Here is a 15,283-nt window from a genome sequence, read left to right on the forward strand (position 1 = left end):
AACTTGAATTCAGCTGGCAATGCCCTCTAATTTTGGGTGTACAATTAGACACTAAAACTTGTATAAAATTGAACATTTAGACACACACATCATACATGACATATTACACATTGACGTAGGTCGCCACATGGGGTGCGGTTTGTAGGATACATGTGTCTATTTGTTCAACTTTATACAAGTTTAAGTGCCTATTTGTGCACATTCAAAGTTGGAGGCTATAGATGTCAGCGGACGACTAAGTTAAAAAGGCACATTTATGTATTATGCCTAAATTAAATTTGAAACCCAATTACTTACATTTGAGATTGTTGTCCTAAAGTTCAAATCCTATTTATATACTTGAATTCCATATTATCCATATATTCAAACACCCTTACATAATCAAGATGGAGGGAGTAATAGTTGAGTGAAATTTCCTTTAATTTATTTTTATTTAGTGGTGTGAGGGTAAGCCATTGATTTTGATTGAAATTGAATAGAGCAAAGCCACCTACATTGTGAACAAAATGAAGCAACCTCCTAAAAAATTGACTATTCACCTTTCAAAAAATGTTCACACACCACCCTTATATTTCTTTCTAGTTGGCATGTAGTTTTTGAGTGACAAAAGTTGTACAATTGCATTTCTTTCTACTCCATATTTTTTTAAAACAAATTAAAGAAAAGAAAAGATCACCTACCTCCTTTTTAATTTATTTCAATTTCACCACAAAAAAGTTGAGAATCAAAAAATTAAACACAACCAAATATTTTTGTTAACTGCTTTTTATAAGTTCTCAGGTATGAAATCATGTATGTTATATTCTGAATTTTGATCATTCAATATTATATACTATGGGTTTTTGCTTGAAAACAATTATTGGGCTAAGGAGGAACAAAAGACGAAAATCCAAACAACTCAAGGTACCTACATTTCTCTCTACACTTTCTTGCACTTTTTTTTTTTTAAAGAAAAAGTACAAAGAGCAAAATTGTCTTACTTTCGAGTAGTTTAAGGGCAAAATCGATCTAGTTCTCCTTATTTTGGAACAATCGTTAGTAGAGAAAGTATTTTTTTTAGCTATTTGGATGACATTTTTAAGCTAACTGACTAATGACGAATGTATTTTTGAGCAAAAACATAATAAAGAGTTAAAATTAGCCTATTTTGAATAGTTCAAAAATTAATATTTTAGCCCTACCCCCCAAAAAGACGTATTCGTGGTATCATATGCAAGATTTTGTAAATGTTATGTCGATCTATCATTACAATTTAAAGTATAAGTGGGTTTGAATTGAGGACTGTCAGTTTTGATTCTTTACGTTTTGTCACAAAATTGATATATTTTATATTATTTTAAAGCACTATCAGTCTATATATCGTTACTGTACCAGAGTGTCAGAATTTTCACTAATGAAATCAACATATACATTTAGAAAGCCGGAAGAGGGAGGGTAGTGAGGGATTCAACATTTCGTATATATACATAAAGGATGTTTCCGTGACTACTTATTGTCATAGAATGTTGAGCAAATCTAGACTTGTGCATCAAGTGTGACCACACAAACTATGTTTTCGACTCGTACTATATATACATCTTGAACAAATTTACATACATAAAAATAAGAGTTAGATTGATATATATTTGACATTTAATTTGTAGGGTACAAGCAGTGCATTTAATGAGCCAAAGGGAGATGTTCTAGTTTCTAGTGCTCATTATTCAAATGGAACTTCATCTTCAAAAAAGATTACTCACAAGACTAAATTTACTCACAACACTGCTGCCACTAAAATTCAGACTGCCTTCAGAGCTCATTTGGTAACTATTCTCTATATAGTCATATCCGTTTCAAAATAATTATCACGTTTCACTTTTCTGGAATCATACTATATAAACCTTGATCAATATTTTAGAGATCAATTATTTGAATCTCGAAAAGAAAAACGTGATCACTATGTTGATATAGGGGTGTACTAACTAGTTATTTATTTTTTGTCAACAAACTCGTATTAATGTTAAATTGTTTAACTTTAAAGAGTTTCCATAGATAATTTTTTAAAACTGTGATTAAGCCATAAACATATATATAAAAGACACATATTACATTCATTAGTTTGATTAAAATATTGAGTATGAATATTTTTTGTTTGGGATAACAACACATTTGGTCCTCCTATTATGGTAAATTCTGGTATATTGGTCTTTGTGATATGTGGTTAAACACATATAACCTCCAATTAATTATAGTGTAATTCAATCCATATACTCTTGAATTTTCACAGATAATAAGTTGTTAACTGTTGTTAAAACTATTTAAATACATATGGGTTATATCAAATTTGTATTATTACCTCATATTTTAAGGGTAATTAGTTCAAAAATAGTACAAATAGAAGTATTTCCTATACAATGGGATCAAAATCATAATTCATCAGTAATTAGAGGATTAAAAGTGCAATTAATTGTGTAGGCAAGAAAAGCTCTACGGCGTGTAAGGGGCGCAGTGAGATTCCAAGGTGTAATTGAAGGGCTAAGTGTAAATAATCAAATAGCAGGGACTTTGAAGCGAATACATTGTTGGAGCAAAATACAATCAGAGATCAGGGCAAGGCGATTCATTATGGTGACTCAAGATCACAATAAACAAAAGAAAATTCAAAATCAACAAAAACTGGAGGCTAAGCTTCATGAGCTTGAGGTAACAATAAGAGTTATTGTCATATAATCAAAGATCATTTATAGGTTCAAATCGAGGAATCAATCTATTGCAATAAGCAAATCAATAGAAAGACTCAATGTGGTCCAGTACTTTCTTGAATTATTTGCGTAATAAAGCTTAGTGTATTAGAATACATTTTTTTAATTGGGGGAGAGAGGGGTAGGGAAGTTTCTTTAAAGAAATGGATCTTGGACCTAACTTAATCTCAAAAATCTAGCTGAAGAGGTTATGATTGTTCAAATCCATATAAAAATATCATCCATCCCCTTTTCATCTAATGTGAGACTCTTCAACACCACACCTTACACCTAGCGCTGAACATCTGGTGCGTGAGCAATTTAATCTGAGGGGCTTATCAACGGTAAATATCAATTGAGATGAATCTTACTCTGATACCACATAAAGAAATGAATGTGAAGCTTAACTCAATCCCAAAAGTTTGCTCAAGCGGTAAGAATTGTCTAAGTCCATATAAAGATACCATTCATTCATTTTCATGTGATGTGGGACACTTCAATCATTTCATGATTATCCCGAGGGAGTAAAATATTGCACATACGCTTGGTTCATTTACAAATTTGCCCCTTAAATAATTACACTGCATATGTTTTGTATGTTGTATATCTTTGGGGTATACAATTCACATATTGTATACTTCAATTATATGAATAGCTAAGTCATATAGTTCATACATCCCGAAGGTATACAACTTGCTTACCTGCCGGGTATTTTGTAAATATTTTTTTTTAAATAAGTAAAGAGCGTAATATTTTGCTTTTGTATTTGTCAAATTTATTTTTGGAATCGCTTTTCTTGAATTGAGGGTCAATCGAAAAGCAACCTGTTTATTTTTCACAAGGGTAAGGTTTGTGTACACCCCATCTTTTTCAGACTTCATTTATGAGATCACACTAAATATATATTATTATTATTAAAGTAGAGAGCATGATACTACATAAATGTCCCTTTATTAATCATCCGTCTATTTTTAACAAATATATACCACCTTCATTTTTGGGAAAAAGTTTATAATGTGTTCTATAGGTTTTTAGAAGATATGTGACTTGTGATTTGTGAGTTAAAATACAATTGTTTCATGAAAAAATCACCTTATCGTACCAAAGACTTCTTCAACTTCAATTTTGTTTTGCCACTTTTTGCATAAGAATGTTTCAAAACTTTAAACTTAAACACCATTTCCAAAAATTAACTTTCACAAGTTTGCACAAACAAACCAAGCAACCTAATAATTCCATTGCCCCATTTAAGGCATGAAAAGCCAGTATTAGTAGTAGTGCAACCACTAACAAAATAATTAACATCCTTACAATAATTGATAATGTCTATGGGCTATATCAGAGTCCGTTTGTATTGACTTATAAGTTATTTATAAGTTGTTTTCAGTTTTATTTGAGTATTTGGTTGATCAATTTAAAATATTTTGTGTTTAAAATAATCTTCAATAAATAATTGCGTTTGTTTGGATGGACTTATTTTAAGCAGCTTATAAGTTGAAAACAACTTATAAGTAAAAAAAATAATTAGGCTGCACCTACTTATTTTTTTTTAACTTATAAGCAGTTTTCAACTTATAAGGTACTTAAAATAAGTCTATCTAAAAAGACTCTCAATCACTTACTTTTGAATTATGTTCATATTATCATTGTTAATTAGGGAGATATTTGTTAAGCTATTTTGTTTTTTCAATTGGCATCCATTTAATTATTCAATATTCGAAATTCATCAATTTAATTAATTTTAATTTACATTCCCGCTAAGGGTTCTAATCGGAAAGTTCTTTATTTCCATTGTTTAAATCTAAAACATTTGATTATAGATGAAAGAATTTATAATACATCAAATAACAATCCGATTTCAATTCAATCTATTCAAAAGTTTATCCTTTTTTTTTAAAAGAATTGTAGTATGTATTTTGAAAGAGAAAATGACTAAAATGGTCCTTAATGTATGGGTAATGCTTTATTTTGGTCCTTAATATATTTCACTTGATTGAAATGATCCTTAATGTATAACAAATGTACTCATTTTGGTCCTTAATATATTTCACTTGCTTGAAATGATCCTTAATGTATAACAAAAGGTGTTCATATTGGTCCTTTATCCTAAACCTAATAGATTTATAAAAAAAGTGTTAAATTTAATTATGAAACCCACGTGGGTAACAAAATTCACCATTGTTGTCTTCTTTGTTAACTCCAAAGAAAGAACTCCATAAAATCCAACACCATTTTCTCTATTTTCTCTAACAAAATTTACCATTTTCTTGTTCCTAAAATATTATTACACTAACCTAATAAAAATTTATGTTTTAAGCCAGAGAAAATAATAAATTTTGTTAAAAAAAGTAGAGACAATGATGTTAGATTTCATGAATTTTTTTCTTTGGAGCTAACAAAGAAGACAACAATGGTGAATTTTTAAAGCCACGTGGGGTCCACGACTAAATTTCACACTTTTTTAGGGATAAAATCTGTTAGGTTTAGGATAAAGGACCAAAATAAATACCTTTTTGTTATACATTAAGGACTCTTTCAATCAAGTGAAATATACTAAAGACCAAAATAAACACATTTGTCATATATTAAGGACCATTTCAATCAAGTGAAATATATTAAGAACCAAAATAAAGAATTACCCATACATTAAGGACCATTTTGGTCATTTTCTCTATTTTGAAAAGCACTTGTTAGGAGAGATTTTTCCTAGATATAAGAGGGGATCTACAGCAATATATCAGGACTTGAATTATTGATTGTCGAAAAGTTTTACTAAGAGGATAAATTTCATGTGTCTACAACCTAAATATTCTTTTAAGTGATGCATAGTGTATTCTCTATGCAAACCCTAGTCATCACTTGATAGTGAAAAAACTATATTTTTCAGAGTACTTGTAATGATGGTATTTGTATGTTATAGATGAGATTTAAGAGAAAGACTGACTAATAAACTAAACTAATAAATTATCACCACTTGTGAATAGAATTGACTCAATAGTTATTTCTAATCATAATAATGATATCTAAATCGAGCTAGGCATTTCGGTAGGGGTGTTAAAATGAATTCAAATATAGATAACTTATTCAATTCGTTCAAAATTTTATGGATCGAGCTCAAGATAATTTGTATTGAGCTCAATCCATTCAAGCCTTAATCCATTTTAAGAGAATCTTCAATTGAGCCCAATTTAATATGTAATTTCAACCCATTCCATTTTAAAACTCTCTATTTGAATTGATATAATGTATGGTCTCATATTGAAGGCGTGAATTACTATCTATTTTATATCTTCTAGGATTTATCTGTTCATTTGTAACTTTTTTTTATTATTTTCTTCAGTTGAAATTCAAATTGTGGTTATAAAAGCTAAATAATAATATGTTAAAATTATTGAGATTAAAGGTGTCATGATCCAACTCGATTTTTTGCCCATTTGAGCACAAAGTAAATTAGGAAAACTATACAAATTGGACCCATTAGATAAATTATTTAACCAAATTGGATCCAACCCAAACTATTTACCTGATTTGGATCACGACCCAAACTATTTACCTGCCTGCTCCCTTATTCTATTTACTGAACGACTGTTTCTTCATCTTTGATACTATCGGAGTATGTATATATATATACACACACACACACTGATAGTATCTATATACTCTGATGATATTTATATACTTTGATGATATTAACAATAATTAAATAGTCTTTTCATTGAAACACTGCATGTTATATATATACTCTAATGGTATCAAATAATAACTAAGTAGTATTCTCTAATTCTCTTTAATACCATCAGAGTTTATATACTCCAATAGTATCAAGCAGTAAACGCGAATTAGCAGTTAAAAACATTGGGGAAGAAGGGATATGAAAGTAGGGGATAACTGTCCGTAAATAGTTTCTCTTTTTAAATACAAGTGTTCCTTTTTCAAGTAAATTTAGACGGATCATGACCTAACTCAATTTCTATTTTAACTTATTTTAATATCTTTAATTTTAATCCAATCTGTCCATTTGACACCTCTATATCTCGATTATGCTACTTAATTTCTGTCATCTAGCTTCCCCGTCCCACCTATTGATCAAAATTTGTCTTTTTATAACCTCCCTTTCACTTTCCACTCCTATATATTGTCTTGTTCACAACACATTCATACCCCCTTGTCCCATTTATTACAACAACTAATAAATTATCACATTCTTACGGTGCCATCATGAGGATTGCAAGTTAAGTTTGTGTTTGAACATATAAAATAAAGTCATAATTTTAAATTATGACTTAAAATTAGTATTTAGATATGTAATTTGGGATTAATATTTAAAATTATAATTTTATTTTAAATTTTTAAAAAAATATTATTTGGGATTTTAAATTGTAATTCTAAAATTTCTAAATGTAAAACTTGTTATATTTTGTAAAAAAAAACCAATTATTTTAAATTTTGTAAAAAAGACTCATGTGCATCGTAAAGAAATTGTTTCTATCTTGTGAAAGGATTATACTAAAAAATAACTAAACAATTATAATAAAAAATAACTAATTACTACTATTGTTGACTAGTGAATATTTATAAAACTATATGTACATTTGAAAATTTGTAATAACAAATATTTATTTGTAAAAACAACACGGAGATACGCAATTTATCGATGTGGCATCTTAGGATATTTTGATATCTTATTTATGAACTATGATTTGCTCATTTGGTAAGATTATTGTATAAGAATTGGGAAATTTTAATAGTTTTCACAAATTGTGGGACTTTCATGTTTATGAGAAAAAATAGAAATTAAAAAATTTAAATCATATATCCAAACAAAACTTCAACTTCAAATCAGTTTGATTTCAAGTCATGACCTAATTTACAATTTATGTAAGCTAAATACTATGTATAACTTTTGCTAGCTAACTCGTGTAAGAAGAATAGCCTATTTGACCAAGTTTTTTTTTTTTAAATGCTTATTTTTAAAAAGTGAGGTGTTTGACTAAATTTTTGAGAGAAAATAATCTTTTGGAAAGTAGCAGAAAAATACATTTAAAAACACTCTAAAAGTATTTGTTTGAAAAACATTTTTGAGAAAAATATATTTAAAACCACTTTTTAAAAACTTGGCCGAACACTAATTGCTGCTTAAAAATACTTTTTAGAAAAACATTTTTCAAAATGAGCTGATTTTAAAGGTTTGGCCAAACAGACCATATATATACAAAAATAGTACATAATTTTATTTTGACATGTATATACGGTAAATTTTTTTAATGAAGGATGTTCAATTGATCAGGTGAATACCTTTCACTTTTTATGGCTACGGCGCTTAGATAGTCACTCAATTTTGATTTGATAAATAGGTGGAATGGAGTAGTAGTGCTGAAACCATAGAAGAAATACTCCAGAAATTACAACAGAGAGAAGAAGCTTCAATTAAGAGGGAGAGGGCAATGGCTTATGCATTTTCTCATCAGGCAAGTTAGCTATGACCCCATTTTTAATTTGTTTTTTTTTGGATGGTTAGTAAAATCAGATATGATGTGTTATTCGTCTGCCCCAATTTTCTTATCATATTTGATTTATATTTTTATTAAAGAAGAACAATATGCTTAGCAAAATTGATTTTTACCTTTTTAAGTTGAGGAATTTAAAAATCTATCATATTCACCTTTTTTTCTTTTTTGGTAAGACTTTTTCTTTTTCACATGGTAGTATCCACTATGACTTTTAAACTTAGAGAGTTTAACTTAAAGAAATAACATGTGAGACACAAGTTTTAGCCTTCACTTGTGTGAACTCTTTGATAATAAATTTATGAGGGTATTCTCTCAATTTTATATTGTGTTTTATAACTATTTTTAAAATAGTGGATTATATTACTGATTATCTCCACTGATGATAGGTCAATTGAATGAACCACATTAAATTTTGTGCTCCTTTAGTATATTTCTATTATTTATTTATCATCATCTAATTTTGATTTGTTTTTGTATGAAACTTGATGATTTCGATCCTAACACTATACGTGTTTCAGTGGAGAGCCAATTCGAATCAATATTTTGGACAAGCATATTATGATCTTGGCAAGGAGAGCTGGGGTTGGAGTTGGATGGAGCGTTGGATCGCGGTTCGACCATGGGAGGCTAGAGTTCAAACAAACCCTCACCAAGTTGCCAAGATAACTAGTAAAGCTACAAACTTGGGACCTATGAAACTAGTTGTCTCAGTTAAAAATCCAGCAATTTCAAATGGAAAAGAATCTACAAGAGGAAGAAAATTGTCCATCTCTACTAATGAAAATCAAGTTTCTCAAGAGGATGATATTTGATTGGCAAACTCAAACTACTTGATACTTGAATATCTATATCTTTTTTTTTTGGATGATTGACATGTTTATTATTTGGCTTTTTATATTTTAGTGTGGTGATGGAAACTTTGTTTTATGTTATTTTTGTTTTTTGCTGTTTTATGTAACATATTGGTGACATTAGGGCTGTAAATGGCAAACCGATAAACCGCACCAAATCGACAAATCGAATCAAACCGGAAAAAAAATCCGACTAGTGGTTTGGTTTGACTTGGTTTGGTGTTTGGAAAAAAACCCCCGACCATTATAGGGTTGGTTTGGTTTTAACTAAAAAAAGTCAAACCGAATCGAAACCGACCCGATTATAGATATACTACTTTTAAATTATGTTATACATAAAAATATTTATTAAAATGTAATTTATAAATATTTTTAAAAATTTTTTCATAATTTTTGTTTTCTTTCTTACATTTATATTTGGACTTGAGAAGCTCATCTAAATAATATACAAAAAAGCTCATCTTATAAAGTTATATTATAAAGTTAAAACTTCAAACAGTGTTCTGCGTTCATCTTATATGTTGATATTTTGTACTAGAACTCTTTTTAAGAAGCACTGCTCTGTGTTTTTTATTAGATACTATGAAAAACCCAAAAAAACCCGAAAAACCGGAGAAAAATTGATATCGAAAAACCCGACTTTTATTGGTTTGATTTGATTTATAGATTTAATAACCCGACACAAATGGTTTGGTTTGATTTGTAAAAAATCCGAACCAACCCGGTTCATGTACACCCCTAGGTGACATTATTCAACTACAAACATTACTATTTCTCAATTGTCCATTTTGATACCAACAAATAAATGACATCCCAAGCACTTTTCACTATAATAATATTAGTACTTTTAACTATATTTTATTATATGAAGAGATAAATAATTGACCTCCCAAAGACAATACTTTTGAGAATATTATTTGTGTTGCTTTCTTGTTGAAAACCTATTTAGCTACTTGAAGCATATGATCACTGGCAGGATCAATCATGTAACATTTCTTATTGATGTTGGTATTGCATGGACTTGACCAACCCAAAAAGGAATGATCAAATCCAAGACGAGCACGACCATCATTTGTAAGGAACATCTTTAGTGGATATATAAGAGGCAATAAAGACCTCATACCCATTGTGTTTATCGAATACGAGAGTTTGAGAATCTACCATCGCACGATGTATCTGTTCAATCAGATTCGTTCCTTTCTCCCCTCAAATTCAAACATCAAGGGTGTGGAATAGTTGTCCATCCTTAATTAAGAATCTCGACTTAGAGTACTAGAAATAACCTTCTAGTAAGGAGACCTTTCAATATAACACAAAATGCAGATATATGTGAAAGAATCACTAAATTTTATAAAATACTACTCTATTACTTTTTGAGCTCATAATCTCAATATTATAATGGTTTAGCAATTGTTGGGTGGGTTTAAGTGAAGTGTGAATGAGAAATAAGAATTGGGAAATGTGGGGAGCCAAATGAAGGAAAAATGAAAAGTCATTTCTCTCTCATTGGTAGAAGAAAGAAAATGTTTTGTCCTTATATAAGGAAATACTTACTTTAACTCTTAAAGGGTTAAGTAGTGGAGTCCAGAGCCGAAAGGGTATAATTTTTTTGCAAAAATTCCAAAACGGTAAGTAATCTTATTTTGAAACTGAAAGGGCAAATCCGTAAGCCCTCTTACGAATTGCCTTTTTCTATGTAACAGCGTTAAGAAGCAGTGTTAGAGGCAATTCGCAAGCCGTCTTGCGAATTGTAATTCGTATTGCGAATTGTAATTCGCAGGCAGCCTTGCGAATTACAATTCGCAAGGTGGCTCGCGAATTGCTTCCCCCCCACTCCCATTGTCCCACCCTCCCATAGCCTACCCCTTATATTTTTTTTTGTAAATTTGTATATAGACGTTTTAGCTTAATATTTATTTGATATTACAAATGTTTTCTCTTTAATTTTCGTTCTTTATTTCATTATCTTTAATATTTTTACGGTCATAATTTTTTTAAGTTTACGTGTTTCTGATAAATTAATAGTACTTGTAATGTAGGATAGAGATTCTTATTGCATTGTCCAATTATTCATGTATACACATTTTTATCATTAGTTTGTTGTTTTATTAGTTCAAATAAAGTAGTACATTTTGCATATCATACAATGTTATTATTGTTTCTAGTAGAGATTTCATGCATTTTTTACTATGTAATTATTCAATGTTGTTTTCTTAATTTATAATATCTTGTAATTACTATAAATTACATTTATAATACTTCATTACTAATTAGTACTTTTAAAAAAATAAATTCCACATTTGAAATAAATATATAATGACACTTCCTACTTATAAATAAAGTTTTTCTAAATGTATATAATATAATTATTTATTATCAAATTTCTTAAGTTATATGACCTCGAGGGATAATCTTGACTTATTCTACCAAAAGTGATGCCTTGAATAAAGAAAGTTTGATGAGATATTGTTAATGAAAAGAAGATAGAATGAAACTAATGAAATGACTAATTATAAACAATTGCATGCAATGAACCTATTATTTGACTGTGCAAGTATGTGAAATATTCGTTGTGGACATGTGATTGTGGTTGTGATTGTGATATTAGATCGGGTGTCGCGTACTGATACATATATTAGATCGGGTGTCACGTTTCAACACATATATAGGATCAGGTGTCACATTCTGACACATATATTGGATCGAGTGTTACATTCCGACACATATATGGCTTGGGTATGGGTTCTATGAGAGAACCATTGTGTAACTATCATCTGTAAATTGATCTTGACTATATGGTTGATGATAGAGAAACTGACCCAAACATAATTGAACACGTCTATCCTGTGTAGTAGTTGATATGAAAGGACCGAAGGTTCAAGTGTAGCTATGTTGACTATTGTAATTGAGATTTACCTTATGAAACTGTATATTGCTCCTAAAATGGTAAATTGATAATGTGTTCCTATGTATGTCTGTTCGAATTATGTTATGGGTGCTAGATTCCTCCGCATAGTAGTTATGAGGTTGTCGATAAACAAGTAGAAAACAATAAATGCGTTGTGAAGTGATATTAATGACTTAATAATCAGGTATTGTTGATGTCCTGTGGGCACATGAGTTAAAATGGGAATTGAGAGGTTATTCAAAGTTTCTGTCTTCAGGCAGGCCGCCCTGGCGGGAGGAATCCTGCTGTGGCGAGGCCGTTAGAGCAGGATAGGTCCCGCCATGGCGGGCCAGCATGGTTAGAAGGGGAACCTTAGTTTCCCTAAATGTTTACCTCTTCCAAGTGAGATGTTAATTATTCTAAGTCCATGTGTTGGTGTGAAAACTAAATATAGTAGACGGGCTAGACAGAGTTAGTATTAGTGGTCCGTAGTTTGGAAACTCCTCTATGTGATAGAAGGGCTAGGTCTTGATCTATATTAGTGTTGACAGCGGACCAACTAAAAGGGATGAAAGTTAGGCTTGAACTACTTTAATGAGGTTAATGGGATAATAGTTTGTGCATAACGGTTTGACGAGTATATTTTCTTAAGAGCATGTCTTCTTCTTTTTAATTTTTTTTATATTATGCAGTGGGTATCGAGTTGACCGATGATGCCTACCAGTACGTGTTGTTTGTATTGATACTACTCTTGTTATGCCACTTAGTATAGTCTGGTTGTAGGGTCAGTGATGTTTCTTAGATGGAGACGAAGATGATTCTCCAACAGATTCTACTCTTCCTTCCTTATGGTGGGAGTTGTGTCATTACCTTATTTATACTTTGTATCTTTAGAAGCTCTTGTATCTATTAAGACTAGTATCCTTGGGGGTGTTAGATTGTTCCTTGTAATAAACCATCAGAGTTTTTTTTTGTTGACATAAAGTGATTTTATAACTCTTTTGGCTTATTATTGGTAATTGTTAAACTTTCGCATGATATTTGTTTTAGGGTTCTCCTATTTAGGTGTTAGAGTAGGTGCTCGCAAGGCCCGGTGGATTGGGTCATGACAGAGAGGATTAAATTCCTTAAGAAATCTGTGGACTCGGATACTATTTTTCTTTCCATTTTTATTGCTTCTAGTTTACTAACTTTAATATAGAAGATAACAGTAATAAAAATCAAAAGGCTAGAATCCATCAAATTAAAATCCTAAATTATCCCTTTACTCCCGATAGCCAGTCTACTCCACACAAATCCAAATTAGCCAAACTAGTGAACTTTGGATGATTAAACAACAAATATTCAATCAATATGAAAAATTAAACAACACATCAAATTAAGTGCCTATATTTATTCGAATAGGCAGTTTAAAAAGTTTACATAATATAGCGATAGCTCAGGGATTTTATAACAGATACACATGAAAAAAGTTAGACAAAGATATTGTATATGCGAATACATATAAAGCATGTGAATACAATGTATTTCTATTTCACTTGTGCACGAATATATTGTAACTGTTTCTATGTTTCGTAAATGCACAAACTATGGCTATGTTACATAATTAGAAGCGGAACTATTGATATGCATGAAATTTTCTCATAACTATATTAGAAATTAATCTAAGTGAATCATGCCCAAGTTTTAAAACTGAAACAATAAAAAATTCAATTCTTTTGAAAGAATATATATAAAATTATTATAAGCATCATTCTTGCCTTATGAATAATATAACTCATCAATCATAAATAAGAGACAACCATTAAGCAATGGTCACTATCTTGATAGAAGTCATGAGTTCTATAAAAAAAGAGGCATGACATCCAGCTAGACAGATTTTTTATGAGAGTAATGAGCTGTGCAGTATAATAAGGGGCCACAAAAAATTAATTGCAAAGTACCATATTTTTGGTAGCATCTGCATGTAGTTTCTCCAGTATAAGAGCTTATGTTTCATCTTTTTTAAGAAATTGATTGCATCCCTTCACTCTCTCATTCTGTTCATCTCTAGCAAGCCCCACTTAGTTCTACCTCCTAATGACACAAATATCAAGTGACTCTATTTATTGATGTTTGAGTCAATTTACATTAATCTCGACTAATTTACTTGATATCAATACATCCGAATAACACATATATCAAATAACTTTATTTACTGATGTTTGATGACCTCGACTAATTTCCTGATACATGATATCTCCTAACAACACAAATACTGTATAACTCTATTCACTGTATTCGGATCAACTTACACTGACCTTAACTAATTTACTTTGATACCTCTTAGTAACACAATAGTAAAAAACCTAATTAAGGGGTCCGTTGTTGTTGTAATCGATCATTTTTTCCCACTTGATTAAGTGCTTTTTTATTGAGCAACTCAATGCATTGATGTCTGAATAAACTTGCACACATTTCGACTAATTTACCTGATACTTGTTGTCTCTTAACAAAATATATATATTGAGAACTAATTTACTTTGATACCACTCAATAACACAATAGTAAAAAACCTAGTTAAGGGGTCTGTTGTTGTTGTAAATCACTCATTTTTTTCACTTGATCAAGTGCTTTGCTACTGAGTAATTTTATACATTGATATCTGAATCAACTTTCACAAACTTCGACTAATTTACCCAATACTTATTATTTTTTAACAATATATATATATATATATTAAGTAATTCTATTAACTTTATTGTATTTATGTTAACTTGCACTCACCTCAATTAATTTACATGATACTTGTTATCTCCTAACATCATAGATATTAGAAATCTCCATCTACCAAAATTTAAGTCAATAGGAAGGAATTAATTGCCAATATTTTCTTTTTGTCTCTACTACATATTAACTGACAAGTAGGCCACACACTTAGCTGATATACTAGACTACTACAACCTTCTATCCACGTGCAGTGGCTGACCCCACTACTGAAGAATTGGAGGACATGCTGCTGAAACAAATTGATTCAAAATAAGATCCTCTATTTCCATGAGATGATAAATCACATCATAAGGTTTTCCAATTGACTCATTACAATTCACAGCTAGAGAATTCTCATTCCATATATTTTTGAGATGAACAGGTAAATATACGCATCCGATATGATGTATATAAATCAATTTAAGTGTATTTTATGCAAATTGAGAATATATGTGTATGTTTACTTATTCAATTTTATATACGTTTAATGTCTACTTGTGCACGTTCAAGATTAAAAGACATAAATGTCAGCTAAAATCAAATTAAAAGAAAACATTAAAATGTATC

The 15,283-nt window shown here is 30.1% G+C and overlaps 1 protein-coding gene across 1 annotated transcript; it reads left to right on the plus strand.

The window, feature by feature from the left end:
• Nucleotides 1–700: 700 nt before the first annotated feature.
• Nucleotides 701–9,261, plus strand: LOC129870509 (protein IQ-DOMAIN 10). The gene is made up of 5 exons (XM_055945320.1): nucleotides 701–903; nucleotides 1,644–1,802; nucleotides 2,455–2,682; nucleotides 8,075–8,188; nucleotides 8,749–9,261. Exons 1-5 carry the CDS (start codon nucleotides 835–837, stop codon nucleotides 9,040–9,042), a joined length of 864 nt encoding a protein of 287 aa, XP_055801295.1. The 5' UTR covers nucleotides 701–834; the 3' UTR covers nucleotides 9,043–9,261.
• Nucleotides 9,262–15,283: the final 6,022 nt, after the last annotated feature.

The sequence above is a fragment of the Solanum dulcamara genome, chromosome 10, assembly GCF_947179165.1.
Source record: "Solanum dulcamara chromosome 10, daSolDulc1.2, whole genome shotgun sequence".
NCBI lineage: Eukaryota > Viridiplantae > Streptophyta > Magnoliopsida > Solanales > Solanaceae > Solanum > Solanum dulcamara.